Genomic DNA, 16,392 nt, shown 5'->3' on the forward strand with positions numbered 1-16,392 from the left:
TCTTCTAAGGTCCACATTTGTTATTAGAATCCTCGGCTTCTTAGAGAAACTTCTACTGTTGTCATCTTCTCAGCAGCAAAGTTTTCCAGGATGAATTTTTCATTTTAAAAATGACAAAAAAATTGTTTGTGTGTGTCTTGTTCTTGTCTGCATTTCAGTTGATTTCCCACTAGTTTAAGTTTCCCTTTAAACAAGTGGGTTTTAAAACTATTGTATTAAAAAAAATTAAAGAAAGTGTTATAAAATTAGCCCCACTCCATTGGAACAGTCAGATTATCCTTCTGTGTACCAACTGTTACTGCTCTGACGCAGATGAGAATTTCCATTTACAAGTTAGTGACAATGTCACCACCTATTTTGTACAGTGGTTGTAAAGATTTTTAGAAAGTCCTAGAACATTCTAACAGCTCGGTCAAGCATAGCTATTAATCATAGTAAACGCTGCCTTTCTTACTCACAGTGGGGTTTGCTTCAGTCTTCCTCCTTACCCTTGACTGCAGTAAGAAGCATGCATCTTGCAGCCTGTCTTTCTCATCTGGCAGAAGTAACACCAGGTTGGGTTGTAAAACCTGTACAGTAATAGACAGAAGCTGGAGCTACAGAGAAAAATGTTCAGAGTGCAGAGGCATGGAACCCCTTACCCATGGCACAAAGACCCTGATCAGTGGCAGGACATGCCAGAGACATAAGACTGACAAAGGCACACAGTGGGCAAACCCTAAAATACTAGTGAGGTCCCCTGTCACTTTGCCTAGTAGTAAATTCCTCTCTTGGGAGAGCGCCCAAGTCCGCACTCTGCCCTCCACATGCCGAGCAGTGTGTATCCTACATAGCACTTTCCCCAAGGTTGTCCACACATGCATTTTCTACCAGTGAGGGCTAAGTGGTTGACAGCAGGGAAGATGTTGGGGGTCCCCGGTCTGCAGGAGGCAGAGAGAAGAACCTTGCTGTGTCTCACTCTGGGTGCCTTTGCCTCTTGCCTTTCCTGTGGCTGTCATGTCCACACAGGCATGGCTGAGCACTCCTAACCTCACTCCCACCAAGACAGGAGCACGCAGCAGATCAAGCGTGGGTAGCCCGGGCTAGCTGGTCTACATATTCAGAGTTCTCCTTCTCTAGTAAGCTTGAGCCTCAGTTTTCAGCTCCCAGAAGCCTTTGCTGGATGCTTCCCTTGCTGGGAAAATGAAAAAGTCTATGAGCTGATTGCATGGTCGTTTCTTGGTCTGGTGTAGGAAGGAAATGTCCTATGTTATGTAAGTAGCCTCCGCGAGCTATTCTAAGTAAGTGCCTTGTGATATGGAGCTCTTCTTAAAATTAGTAACACTAATGGCCTGAGTTTGTTTTGTTGCACAGTCAACAACATATGGAGCAATTCCACACCCAGGTGTGTCGTAGCCCACATTTCGCATCAAGAGTGGAGTCCATCATTAGAGATTATAGTCTGTACCATCTGGAAACTGACTTTCGTAAATTATTTTTCTAGGTCTCCCTTGCCAGAACGAAATGAACAGAATTCAGAAGCTGAGCAAAGGGAAGAGCCTATTGGGTGAGTATCCTTCCTTGCCACGCATTAGAGCCACTAATTAAACCATCCCCGTCTCTTGTAACACTCAGCTTTGCAGAGTTTATCTAATTAGGGGCCGTGGAGGCAATGCTTCATCTTCGACCAGCCTGAGCCCTTGTGGCCCCTGGATCCCCCCTACCAGCAAGCAAAGCCAGAGGCTGGGCCAGGGTGGAGCAGGCAGCCCTGGCCACGCTCAGCTTTCCTCTCTGTCGCATGAAGTCCTTGAATGGAGCTTACAAGCGTCTTTTCCAGGGTCTCAAAATGAGAGGCTTGTAAGTTAAGAGATACCTTCTCTTCCCCAGGGCTACTTATCCATTTAAGGAACAAGACAAGCTGCGACCCCTGCCAGAATGGATCAGACAGGGTCAGAGGGCATGCGCCTCTCTGGATGGAAGACTCTGGCCTATTTAGAGGCTGGTCTTTCTTAGTTCTGGGATGGGCGGGGGAGGGGCAGCGCATGGTGGCCATCACCTGGCATACTGGTAAACCTCCTTTGAGGAAAAGCAACCCTGCTTTCTTTCCCTGTTAAAAGGAGCAGACGGCTGCAGCCTAGACATTCAGATGCCCTCCTTAAGTGTTCAGAGGCAGGGGCGTTCCCCATGCAGCTTCAGAAGTTAATTTATCTTTAAGGAGATGGGCACATTTTTTTTTCCCTAAAGATTGCCAAATGCAAGCATTCTGTGAATGCTGGTGACTTGTCTTCCAAATGTTGGGGTCACCTCACAATCCACACCTCCCCCCTTCTACCTTTGAGAATAACTCATCTCCATGGCTTGCCTCATACTTTAGGTTTTTGTGAGAACTTGAAAGCTGTGCCTCTGAACTTTTGCCATCTTGGTTTGTTGGTGTAAAAAGGCGTCTTTCTGGCTGAAGGCGGAGCATCTGGATCCCTCCTCCCTCCCTTCGACTGCCAGACTTCCGGTGGCTATCCGCAATGTTCTGCACAGGGCAGTGTTTTAGGGTTTGAGAATATACCCAGGTCCATGGATATGGTGATTTTATCCTTTATTAATGACACCCATAGGGTATGCCATGTGACATGTCTAATTTTCATGATCCTCGCTGGCACACATGACCCAGCTGCCGCCCACCTTTCCCCTGATGTAATCTCACCTGTGTCTTATCTCAAATCTCCCACATTCTGGGCTCACCCCAATTAACTCATGAAAACGCCATCTACATTGCGTACAAATTATTTTCTGTGTGCAGAAGAATCTCCTAATAACTACTGTGTGTATTCAGGGACATTCAGATCCAAATAAATAAAGGAAACAAGCAACAACAAATCATAATCAGTTATAATTACTACCTACTTAGAAAAAGAAGTAATCTTATTAAATTACAGACTTAGTACAACACCTGCTTCTCTCCAACCCGAGGGCTCAGCCCAATCTTAATGCATTCTGTGGTCTGTTAGGTACTGTGGTTTCTAACTGCTACTCGGGGAGTGGGGAAACCTGCATTTCTCACATTCTCCACCTCTTCTCCTCCCTCTCAGCAGTCCTTGACTAAAAATCCCTTCACAGAGCTCCCTGGCTTCTTATTGCATGAACAACTGGAAGAATCTAATCCCTACTTCCCTCCATGCTCCCTGAAAACTAAGGATCCTGGGTACTGGCTGGAATGCCCAGGGAAGAGGTTGCAGCGCTGGGTACCAGCTCTGACATGTATATAAGCTATGCCTTAGATAGTTGTCATTAATGTCCTCAGCGGTGACTACAGTGTTAGGATCCTTACCTCACTTGGTATCTTGGAGTCTGGGCATCGTGCAATAGCCTGGTGAGAAGCATGCTCAGGGATAGATTCTGGGGGCCCGGAGAGATGACTCCAGAGTTAAGTACCCCCTGCTGGCCTCATGGGCACCAGACATGCATGGGGTGTGCAGACATGCATGCATGGGGTGTGCAGACATGCATGCATGCAGTGCTCATGCATAAAATGAATACAGCTAAAGAAAAGCATTTAGTTAGATCCTATACCCATTGATGTCTAAATTTGCTGGTCCAAAGACAGCCTGACCCTCCAATGTTACAGTTGGGTCGAGTATCATCGTATGAAATAAAAATTAAGTTTGAAAACACGATTATGCAAAAAGACAACAGAAATAAAATTAGTGAGTCGAGAGACTCAGCAGTAACCAGAGGCCGGTTGAGTCACTGACATAAGGACGAGGGTCTGTCTCATGGAGAATTCACCCAGAGAAGATAAAATTGTAATCATGAGTGAAGATTACCTACTATCAAATGAAAATAAGTTTGACATCTGATTCCCAATGGTAACACTATTTTAGAAAGAGAAAATAGCATCTCTCAAGCGAAGGTAACTTTGAACCTAGAATTTTAAGCTTACTCCAATATATTGAAGGTTAGATTTTATTTGACTTCCTTAGCATTTCATGCAGATTCTCAAGCCATGTAAGATAATGTCTGAGCATATTCCATACGAAATATGCAGAAGAGACTACATAGTACTAAATCTAAATGAACAACAGCTTATATAGAACAGTTTGGCTGCCAGTACTATAGAGACAGAGACAGGAAGACCTCTGTGAGTTCAGGGTCAGACTCGTCTATATAACAAGTTCCAGGCCAGCCAGGACCACACAGTGAGACCGTATTTCAAAATGGAGACTTTTTGATGGCAAGCTAGAATTAAAATTCTAAACTGTTTCAGGCAATGAAAATAGAGGGGACTGGCCTCTGCTACAGTTCTGATTTAGCCAGTAAGAAAAGAAAATACTGGTTGACTTTAGCTCTCACTTGCATAAACTATACTGTGTTGTAGGAATTATTAGGGAATTTTCCAAAACATCAGAAATAAAAGAGTTTTTTAAATATATATTTTTATTTTCTATATTCTTTGTTTACAATCCAAAAGCTTTCCTCTTTCCCAGTTCCCCCCATCCCCATATGTCCCATAAGTCCTCTTCTCTCCATCCATTCTCCTATCTTTCCCCCTCCCTTTTCTCTGTCCTGGTACTCCCCTACAATGCTGGATCAAGCCTTTCCAGGATTAGGGCCCTCTTCTTCCTTCTTCATGGGAATCATTTGATATGCTAATTGTATCTTCAGTATTCAGAGCTTCAAGGCTAATTAATATCCACTTATCAATGATTGCATTCCATGTGTATTCTTTTGTGATTGCGTTACCTCGCTTAGGATGATATTTTCCAGTTCCATCCATTTGCCTAAAAAAATTCATGAATTCATTGTTTTTAATTGCTGAATAGTACTCCATTGTGTATATATACCACATTTTCTGTATCCATTCCTCCATTGAGGGATATCTGGGTTCTTTCCAGCTTCTGGCTATTATAAATAATGATGCTATGAACATAGTAGAGCATGTGTCCTTATTACATGCTGGGTATCCTCTGGGTATATGCCCAGGAGAGGTATAGCAGGGTCCTCCGCAAGTGTCATGTCCAGTTTTCTTAGGAACCACCAGACTGATTTCCATAGTGGTTGTACCATCTTACAATCCCACCAGCAGTGAAGGAGTGTTCCTCTTTCTCCACATACTTGCCAACACCTGCTGTCTCCTGAGTTTTTAACCTTAGCCATTCCGACTGGTATGAGGTAAAATCTCAGGGTTGTTTTGATTTGCATTTCCCTAATGGCTAATGATGTTGAGCATTTCTTAAGATGCTTCCCGGCCATCCAAATTTCTTCAGATGAAAATTCTTTGTTTAGGTCTGTACCCCATTTTTAATAGGGTTATTTGGTTCCCTGGGATCTAACTTCTTGAGTTCTTTGTATATATTGGATATTAGCCCTCTATTGGATGAAGGATTGGTGAAGATCTTTTCCCAATTTGTTGGTTGCCGTTTTGTCCTTTTGATGGTGTCCTTTGCCTTACAGAAACTTTGTAATTTTATGAGATCCCATTTGCCAATTCTTGATCTTAGAGCACAAGCTATTGGTGTTCTGTTCAGGAACTTTTCCCCTGTGCCTATGTCCTCAAGGGTTTCCCCCAGTTTCTTTTCTATTAGTTTCAGTGTGACTGGTTTTATGTGGAGGTACTTGATCCACTTGAGGTTGAGCTTAGTACAAGGAGATACGAATGGATCAATTTGCATTCTCCTGCATGCTGACCTCCAGTTGAACCAATATCATTTGTTGAAAAGGCTATCTTTTTTCCACTGGATGTTTTCAGCTCCTTTGTTGAAGATCAAGTGACCATAAGTGTGTGGATTCATTTCTGGGTCTTCAATTCTATTCCATTGGTCCACTTGCCTGTCACTGTGCCAATACCATGTAGTTTTTAACACGATTGCTCTGTAGTATTGCTTGAGGTCTGGGATACTAATTCCCCCAGAAGTTCTTTTACTGTGGAGAATAGTTTTAGCTGTCCTGGGTTTTTTGTTATTCCAGATAAATTTGAGAATTGCTTTTTCTAACTCTGTGAAGAACCGAGTTGGGATTTTGATGGGGATTACATTAAATCTATATATTGCTTTTGGCAAGATGGCCATTTTAACTATATTAATCCTGCCAATCCACGAGCATGGAAGATTTTTGCGTTTTCTGAGGTTTTCTTCAATTTCCTTCTTCAGTGACCTGAAGTTCTTGTCATATAGATCTTTCACTTGTTTGGTTAGAATCACACCAAGATACTTCATATTGTTTGTGGCTATTGGGAAGGGTGTCATTTCCCTAACTTCTTTCTCAGCTTGCCTATCCTTTGAGTATAGGAAGGCAACTGATTTGCTTGAGTTGATTTTATAACCTGCCACTTTGCTGAAGTTGTTTATCAGCTGTAGGAGTTCTCTGGTGGAGTTTTTTGGGTCACTTAGGTAGACTATCCTGTCATCTGCAAATAATGATAGTTTGACTTCTTCCTTTCCAATTTGTATCCCTTTGACCTCCTTATGTTGTCTAATTGCCCCAGCTAATACCTCAAGAACTATATTGAAAAGATATGGAAAGAGGGGGCAGCCTTGTCTAGTCCCTGATTTTAGTGGGATTGCTTCAAGTTTCTCTCCATTTAGTTTGATGTTGGCTACCGTTTTGCTGTATATTGCTTTAACTATGTTTAGGTATAGGCCTTGAATTCCTGTTCTTTCCAAGACTTTTAGCATGAAAAAATGCTGAATTTTGTCAAATGCTTTTTCAGCATCTAATGAAATGATCATATGGTTTTTTTCTTTGAGTTTGTTTATGTAGTGGATTGCATTGATGGATTTCCTTATATTGAACCATCCCTGCATCCCTGGGATGAAGCCCACTTGATCATGGTGGATGATTGTTTTGATGTGTTCTTGGATTCGGTTGGCAAGAATTTTATTGAGTATTTTTGCATCGATATTCATAAGGGAAATTGGCCTGAAGTTCTCTTTCTTTGTTGGATCTTTGTATGGTTTTGGTATCAGTGTAATTTTGGCTTCGTAGAACGAGTTGGGTAATGTTCCTTCTGTTTCTATTTTGTGGAACAGTTTGAAGCGTATTGGTGTTAGGTCTTCTTTGAAGGTCTGATAGAATTCTGCACTGAAGCCATCTGGTCCCGTGCTTTTTTTGGTTGGGAGACTTTCTATGACCCCTTTTATTTCTTTAGGGATTAGGGGCCTGTTTAGATGATCTATTTGATCCTGATTTAATTTTGGTGTTTGGTATCTGTCTAGGAAATTGTCCATTTCCTCCAGATTCTCCAGTTGTGTTGAGAATAGGCTTTGGTAGTAAGATCTGATGATTTTTTGAATTTCCTCAGTTTCTGTTGTTATATCTCCATTTTCACTTCTAATTTTGTTAATCTGGATACTGTCTCTGTGCCCTTTGGTTAGTCTGGCTAAGGGTTTATTTATCTTGTTGATTTTCTCAAAGAACAAGCTCCTGGTTTTGTTGATTCTTTGTATGGTTCTCTTAGTTTCTACTTGATTGATTTCAGCCCTGAGTTTGATGATTTCCTGCCTTCTACTCCTCCTGGGTGAATTTGCTTCTTTTTGCTCCAGGGCTTTCAGGTGTGTCATTAAGCTGCTAGTGTTTGCTCTCTCTATGTTCTTTTTGGAGGCACTCAGGGCTAGGAGTTTTCCTCTTAGCACTGCTTTCATTGTGTCCCATAGATTTGGGTATGTTGTGTCTTTATTTTCATTAAATTCTAAAAAGTCTTTGATTTCTTTCTTTATTTCTTCCTTGACCACGGTATCATTGAGTAGAGTATTGTTCAGTTTCCATGTGTATGTGGGCTTTCTATTGTTTTTGTTGCTATTGAAGACCACTTTTACTCCATAGTGATCTGATAGGAGGCATGGGATTATTTCGATCTTCTTATATTTGTTGAGGCCTGTCTTGTGACCAATTATATGGTCAATTTTGGAGAAGGTACCATAAGGTGCTGAGAAAAGGGTATATTCTTTTGCTTTAGGGTAACATGTTTAATATATATCTGTTAAATCTAATTGGTTCAAAGCTTCAATTAGTTTCACTGTGTCCGTGTTTAGTTTCTGTTTTCCTGATTGGTCCATTGAGAAAAGTGCAGTGTTGAAGTCACCCACAATTATTGTGTTAGGTGCAATGCGTGCTTTGAGCTTTAGTAAAGTTTCTTTTATGAATGAGGGTGCCTTTGCATTTGGAGCATAGATGTTCAGGATTGAGAGTTCTTCTTGGTGTGTTTTTCCTTTGACCAGCAAGAAGTGTCCCTCAATGTCTCTTTTGATGACTTTAGGTTGAAAGTCAATTTTATCTGATATTAGAATGGCTACTCCAGCTTGTTTCCTGAGACCATTTGCTTGTAAAATTGTCTTCTAGCCTTTTACTTTAAGGTTGTGTTTGTCTTTGACACTGAGGTGTATTTCCTGTATGCAGCAAAATGTAGGATCCTGTTTACATATCCAGTCCGTTATTGTGTCTTTTTACTGGGAAACTGAGTCCATTGATGTTAAGAGATATTAAGGAATAGTGATATAAAAGAGTTTTTAAACATGAAAGAAATGGAGGAAAGAGAATGTGGTGATTTCCCAACAGGAGTCAGGAGATAGACCCCATGACAGACAGGATCCACTGATGTGGTGGCAGAAATATGGACAAGCAGGCCACAGTCACAGCCCACACACATGGACAGACTGATCTGTTCTAAGACAGGAAGTCTTTATTGTAACATTAAAGTATCTACAAAGTTACACCTAACACATGTATGCTGAAACTGGAACATGGAAAATGCTCCCTTTTATAACACGATAATGTCAAGGAAGCAAATTCTCCACCTTCTAAAAAGTAAGACATGTTACAGGCTGTCAGTGTACTTAAGCTTTGGGAATTACTACAATGGACTTGCACCAATAACACAGCTCAAGTAGTCAGTGTGGATCTAGAACAGTTGAACAACCTGTTTAATCCACATTTATATTTACATGAAATGCCTGTCACACATGGGGCAGCCGGCAGCCACACAGATAAAACACATTCCCAACAAACACGTCTCAGACTCAACCCAAAGAGTGAGAAAAAGAGATGTCAAGGAAGTCAAATAAAATCTAGAGAGGATTTTCAATGGAATGAAAATCTAAAGGGGCTGTTCCACCAAACTCCACAGAAGCAAAGAAAAGCCCATAAAAGCATGACCTCAAACACATTACCAAAAATAATAAACAGAGCTAGAACTGCCCCTCAGAACCCCGAGAACACAATAACCAGAAGTGATTAAAGAAGGAATCAAGTCAAGAGGGAATGCCAACACCAGCACATTACAAAGGGTCGCTGCTTTCTTTTACTGAACTAATGAAATGGCTTGACAGTGTGGGGCCAAACATTCCTAATGTAAAAGTGAGTGGTCCAAACTCAATAGAGAGGGGAGGTATTTCTGGCCCTCAAAATTGACTCCGGCAGTGAAGGAGTTGAAAAGAGGACCCCAGAGTCAGGAGTACTGGCTGCTCTTGCAGAGGACCCAGATCAATTTGCAGTTCCCGCATGGCAGCTCACAACTGTCTGTGACTCCAGATCCAGGGCATCTGATGCCCCCTTCTGGCCTCCATGAGAATAGCATACACACAGAGAGTACATAAACATATGCACCCACAGCACACAGGTAAACACAAATGCATTCCTTTAAGAAAATACAAAAGAAAGAAAACTAAAATTGACTTTTTATTAAGAACCATAAAGAAACAATTGTTTCTAATGGGGCTCTAGGTTATGTTGCTGGTACAGGGACCAAACTGTGAAACAATAAAGTAATTTAAAGAAATAGTAACATTTCATCACTGTGACAGAACACCTGGGAGTTCTGCTTATTATAGCTCACAGTATTGGGGTGTCAGCCCTTAATGGCAGCGCAGTTTAATGCTCTAGGTGACATACTTCCTCTAATGAGGCCCCATCTCCTGCCTTTCGTGTGTTCCTCTCAGCATAGGTATGGTAACAGAGACAGCCCAGCATGGCTGCCGCGACCCCAAGGCTTTGTCATTCCCTTTAGGTGCCTCCACTTAGGTAATGCCAGACCCCTGATCTCACCACAGAATGGACTCTCAGGACCAGCAGGATAAGCCTAATCTAGAGCTTATTTAAAAGAGCTTTTAAAGATAGATTTAAGGACGAGGGTCCACCGGGAAAGAATGACACACCTAATATAGACATGGGCTTCCCCAAGGAGGGTAGCACTTAGCTGTCTTTACAGCAGCCATAGTTACAGTTTTGGTGGGTTCAGAAGTTACATCTTCAAAAGGTTGCTAGGAATCTAAATGAGATCCCAAGGTGGCTCCTGAGGTATACCAGAAGGTCTCCAGCTGATAAGATAAAACCCTACGCCACAAGAAGCACACGAGAAACCTAGAGACTTTTCTATGAGAATTAAAAAAAAACCTGAAAGGGGAGTCACGTGGGCTCGGGTCTTAAGCATGGCTCGCTGTTCCTTTAACATTCAGATTTGAAAATTTCTATATAGACGGAGTCTTGTTGGTCTGTTGGCAGTCTTTACAGAAAACGCTAATTGTGGCGGAATCTGTTATTCTCAGCCGTCAGAGGTTTCAGGCAGCCTCAGGAGACAAGGGCTGCTGTGCCATCCCGAGCCCCCGTAATTGCCCGGCTCTTCCTGTGCTGCTGTACTTCCAATAACGCCACCCTGGTATGAATCCATACAGGGATTAACCCATTGATTAGGTCATACCCTCAGAGATACCTCTCAAAGATGGGCTTTGCTAATGTCAACCAATCAGGTTGATAATTAAGATTAATGAACACGCTCTACACATTTTTATCACATGCTGAGAGCATGCTGCTTGAGCAAAGGCATGGATCTCATCAAAGGCCCCAGCTGTATATTTATTCATAAAAATAGCTGTGGAACACCTTCAATTTAAAATGTGCATGATTTAGATCAGTACCCAGAATATATATATATATATATATATATATATATATATATTATTCAATAGCATTAGGTACTATTAACTGAAAACTGAGCTTCTTAAGAGTCCAGTGTATGCCTCCTCTTAAAGGATAGGACCCTGTAATATTAATAAAGTAGTAACCAACCAGCCCACTCCTTTCCTGCCAGCCCTACAGTAGAGCTTCCGCTGACATGTGAGCCCTCCTCCCTGGCTTGAATGGCATTAACCCCAAGCCCCTGTGCTTGTTTCTCTGACTTTAAGCTCGCTCTTTCCTCCCCCTACAGGGGCATTCATCCCCCGGTGTAATGAGGAGGGCTACTACAAGGCCACACAGTGCCACGGCAGCACGGGCCAGTGCTGGTGTGTGGATAAATATGGGAACGAGCTGGCCGGCTCCAGGAAACAGGGCACTGTAAGCTGCGGTGAGTAAGGCCTCCGGCCCCAGTCCCACAACACCCCACATGGCCCAGGGGGCCTCACTGTGTAGGGATCGGGACAGAATTTCAAGAGCCAACTCCAGCTGTGGTTGAGTCTGGGGCAAAAATAGAAGTACTGGAATTTCTTAACCTCACACAATGCTGATTCTGCTAGCAGCAGGTACCATATTACCACTGGGTGGATGGGTTTTGCGTCAACAGGCTGGCCCTGGCACAGCAGGTAGGACTGTAGCCTTCAGACAAGGCTGATGCACCTGGGATACCTTAGGTCCCCTTAGTAGCTTGCTTTCTAGTGCTGTGATAAAGACCATATTCAAAAGTAACTTGAGCAGAAAGAATTTATTGGGAAGTCAGGGCAGGAACCTGGAGGCAGGAGCTGATGCAGAGACCATGAGGGGTGCTGCGGTCTAATTTGCTCCCCGTGATTCGCTCAGCCTGCTTTCTTATGCAGCCCAGGATCACCAACCCAGGGGGCGGCACCACCCACAATGCACTGCGCCATCCCACATCAATTGTTGATCTAAGAAATGTCCCACAAGCTTGACTAACCTGAGGGAGACATTTTCTCAATTGAGGTTCCCTTTCCAAAATATGTTGACAAAAGATTAACCCAGGACAGGTGGCGGTCAGAGCAGCTCAGAGCCAAGCCTGAGACATTGTTTCAAACGGAACTCCTACACTGCAGAAGCAAATGCCCTGGGTTTGCCCTAGAAATCAAGTCACAAGCGCAGGAAGCCCCAGCATGGGTCACGGGGGACAGTAGGAACTAACCCCAGGTCTTTCCTTTCTGTGCCAGAAGAGGAGCAGGAAACCTCTGGGGACTTTGGCAGCGGCGGCTCCGTGGTCCTGCTGGATGACCTAGAGGACGAGCGGGAGCTGGGACCAAAGGACAAAGAGGGAAAGCTGAGGGCGCACACCCGGGCTGTGAGGGAAGATGATGAGGATGAAGATGACGACAAAGAAGACGAGGTCGGGTACATATGGTAGTGCCCACGAGGAAGAGGACACGCTTTTGGCACAGATCTGCAAATCGTTTCCTTTGCCTGCGTTTGTATCTAAGACTCCGAGGCACGGGGTCTCTTCTCCACTGTTGCTCTCTGTACCGGGGCCTAAGGTTTGGAAGACCCTCTTCCCAGAGCGTCTGAATTTGCATACAGTTGTGTGGGAGAAAGGATGCTATTTTTGTTCCTTGTTTTTGTTTTCAGTGGATGAGAGGATGGCTGGCTTAATTAAAGCCTCCTTCTCTCCCTATGAGGTTTTTGCAACTAGCATGTGATTTTACGTGGAATCCAACAGTGCGGGGAGCCCCACCCTCTCAAGCGTCAAAGACCCTCTCTCTGATTACCCACGTTGGTGGTTCTTCCAGCATGGTTCCCAGCCTTATGGTGTCTACGTGCTTTTCTTGTGTCCTGTAGATGTTGTGGAAAACACACCAGGCTGTCCCTTTTCCCTGTCTCGACCACCTCTGGTGTTTATTATTAAAAATTAATTTTCATGTCACTGTATCTGGCTTCCTACAAATGACAGCCTTAATTCAGTCAAAGTCCCTTTGGAGAATTCATTTCCTTTCTTAAAATTACCATCTCGATGCTTTCCCCCCCCTCCCGCCCCCACCGCCACCCTTGCCCATGCACAGATAGGTGACTGTGTTTGCATGGCGTGCATACACATGCCTTTCAGCTGAGTGTCTGGTTGAATACACACCTTAGATAAACAATGGCTTTCAGTCAACAGCTCTAGACCCAGAACTCAAATCACAGTATCAAATTACTCTTGGAGCCCCCCTTGCAGCCCGGGGGGTGGGGGTGGGGGTGGGGGGGTGGGGGTGTCTCCGAGTGACTGGAAGCCTTTTTGATTTGGATGAGCCTCTGTTTGCCTAAATTGTTTTTTACCCACAGAAGCCATGCAACTCCCAAGTGGGCAGCCTCACAAGCCATGTCTTCACTTCTGCTCAAAGCTCCCCTCAGCCCTCAGGATACAATGTATCTACCTGCGGCAGCTTCCCTCCCTGTCCTCCCCAGGGCTTTTTCCTAGGGCTTTTTCCTACCGTGTTCCCCACTGAGCCCCTGCTCCCCAAGAAGACAGCATCATTATAATGCTTAGAAGAAAATTTAGGGTTCTTCATTGTTTCCTTTGGCGCCCTTTCTATCCACAAATCATGACCAGGGTATAGAGGCTTTAAAGGTTTCTCTTCCTCCCCATTATTTAATAGGAGCCCATTCCTAGTAGCACAAAAAGCTGATCTGCAAGTCAGCAGCCGTCTTTCCAACACACGCTGACGTTCGTTGGCACACTGCTGAAGCAATCTTACTGTCTGTTCCCTGAGCCCGTTATTGGCATCTGGTTTCAGTAGTGATATCATTTCAATATTTTTCAGATTTCTTTCACACAAGTACCAAAGAGCAGTCTTCAGTGCGGCCCCGTTCAGGTCTGCGCCCAACCCCAAGCTCTGCCTGCTTGCCCTAACCAGCCACAGCCTGCCAGACTCTATCGTCCTTGCCTTCCCCCGTGAGTTTTAGCCAGGCCACAAGACAGATCCTCAGGCAAAAAGGGTATTTGGCTAAACGGAGATCATGGAGGCAGAGCCAGCCCCCCACCCTAAACTGGCTCTGCATTTCAGAAGCCGCCTTCAATTAGCATTCCCGTTGTTGAACAGGACCAGCAAAGTGACATCAGCCCTTGTAGGAAATGAATACACATGGTGCCCTTCAGCCCTGCCTGGTAAACACTGCAGGGCCAGGGTGCTGGGAAGCTCTGCTTCCTCCCTATGGAGATGCGAACCCGCTCAGTTTTTGGGATCTCAACACCACCCCTCCCCCAGTTTGTTTTTTCTTCCCATTCTCAAAACTGATCATAATTTAGAAAACAGGTGCTTAATCACAGCTAAATTGTAATAGAATACATTAAAAAGACACATTAGAAATCTCAGCGTAGGCCATCCGTATAAGCCATTGTTGTTATTTCCTATGAGCTCGGAAAAAAATGCACAAGAGAACAAATTAACAATCGGCAAATTGATTTCTCTTTGAGAAACTTCTAGGAACCCAATGAGCCACTTACTTTGTCTAATTATCTTATGACAAGTGTCACATTAAGATGACACTCAGAAGTCCTTAACATTATCTTAATGGTGAAGAAGAGTACTTAGTAGGCAATTCCCAGGAAGGTAATGAGATGTCATTTTCAGAGACATTCCAAGAAGATATTTTGATTCATTAAAATATTAAATCAAAAGCCCTCCTACGTCTGGAGCCCACATCAACAGACAGCCAGTCCGCTTCTCATGCCCCACTTCGGGGTTTAAAGATGGCTACTTATAATGATACTTAAAGTTAGACTTTTGTCATGTTCTCCTGAGAAACAGTGCTTCCGCTGGCCTCTTTTTGGAAGGACCCTTTCATTCTAACAATCAGGTGAGCATATGAGACTCTCTGAGCATGTGTGGCTGTGATGACGAAGCCACCTGTTTAGGTAGGTACTGAGCTGAGTCCTTACTTAGTTTTAGAAAACCTTCAGTTGATTCTGTTACTCTAATTCTACAAGCAGTTATTTACTATCCTTACTGTGACATCAAGTTTAAAGCCGCGAATTCCACCAGGTTTCATTGCCTGCCACATTAATGTGTTTCTACAGATATTCTCAGCATGACGATGGCGTTACATGGCTTTCTCAGAGTTCTTCCTTTATGCCCACGTCCCTATGTATACAGGAAATGATGATTTGTCTGTCCAGGTCTACCCTCTGCTTGTCCCACAACACTATTGACATTGACTTTGGTTTGGTTTTATCTTGACCACACTGTACAGTAACATCCAAGAGCCCTTCCTACAGTGGGTGGTTTCGGTCTTTTTACACCTTTTCTCAGTCACTGATGTTTGTCCCTGTTCAACGTGTAGCCCTGTGACAAAAGCCCATCAAATTCAGAGTGTCAGTCTGTTGTCCCTATTGTAGGTGAAATAGTGACGTAGAAAATCTAGTATTCTGAATGCTTTTCCATGTAGACTTTTCTGGAATGTGAACATGACTCTTCGGTTAATAGCAAGCGCTTCCCGTAGTCCTGAGTAGGCATAGCTCTGTCTGTCTCAATAAATTTTACTTTGTCCGCAGCATGTGAATGCTTGTGTTTTCTCAGCCTGGATGTGAACTTGGCTCACCCTGTCCCCATATAACCCCTGCACAACAGTCTTGGTTGTCAAGTGATTGCTTCTGGGGCCCTCAGGCCCGGCTGCCTGTCACCTGGCCTGGTTCTGAGGATGGACCAGCTTATGTGTACCTGCTCAGACACAATCCACTCGAGCCTCACATTTGGCTGCTTCGAGTCCCTCTAGCCCCAGCTTCTCCCTCGTCTGCTATCTTTCATTCTTGCAATCCCTAACATCTCTCAATCTTGCTGCTGATTGGGAGTAAAATGTTCTCCTTTTCTTCAGGGACCCCCCCTCAAATTAGCATATCAGATGCTAGTCAAGCTTGCAAGCATCCAAACTGGGGCACAACATCCTCAGTTGTCCCAGGGTGCCTATGACTCCCCTCCATCAAACCACTGCTGCTCGGTCCCATTGACATAACACAGTCTCTGGGCATTCTGAAACCTCTGCCTGCAAATCTCCCCTCTACTCTGGGAACTCCAGTCTGTATCTCCATTGTAGGGTTCGAATTAAGCTCATTCAGAAATACCCACTGGCTGCTGAGCTTATGTTGGATGAATTTCCCACTGACACTTCAACCCCAAACCTCACAAACTACACATGACAGGACATCTAGTCACTGTGCCTGGGGAAAGCAGAGCCAATAAGGCGTTCCTGGAACCCTAACAAACATCACCTGTGAAGGGGAAAATTGACAAACATGACAAATGTGAACCCATAAAAGATAATAGCACACCATAAAGAAAGCCCAAACAAGAGACTGAAGGAGATGTTCATGGCATAAAGCAAAGGAATGATTAGGGTATAAAATAGGTTTTAACTCCTAGAAATGCACAAGATGAACAAAGCACAGCAGACTAGCAAGGGAGAGATTAAAAGCCGCTCACAGGAGCACAGAAGGCAATGACGCTTCAGGTCTGCCCAGTA

The 16,392-nt window shown here is 43.9% G+C and overlaps 1 protein-coding gene across 2 annotated transcripts in view; it reads left to right on the top strand.

The window, feature by feature from the left end:
• Positions 1–12,825, top strand: part of Spock1 (SPARC (osteonectin), cwcv and kazal like domains proteoglycan 1) — a 503,404-nt gene extending 490,579 nt beyond the window's left edge. For both annotated transcript variants that reach the window (XM_052157287.1, XM_052157286.1), the window contains exons 9-11: positions 1,484–1,546; positions 11,168–11,305; positions 12,117–12,825. In XM_052157287.1, coding sequence (XP_052013247.1) covers positions 1,484–1,546; positions 11,168–11,305; positions 12,117–12,307 — 392 coding nt within the window. In that variant the 3' untranslated portion in view covers positions 12,308–12,825. The remainder of the gene's footprint in view (positions 1–1,483; positions 1,547–11,167; positions 11,306–12,116) is intronic.
• The last annotated feature ends 3,567 nt before the right edge of the window (positions 12,826–16,392 follow it).

This window comes from Apodemus sylvaticus, chromosome 14, assembly GCF_947179515.1.
Source record: "Apodemus sylvaticus chromosome 14, mApoSyl1.1, whole genome shotgun sequence".
Taxonomy (NCBI): domain Eukaryota; kingdom Metazoa; phylum Chordata; class Mammalia; order Rodentia; family Muridae; genus Apodemus; species Apodemus sylvaticus.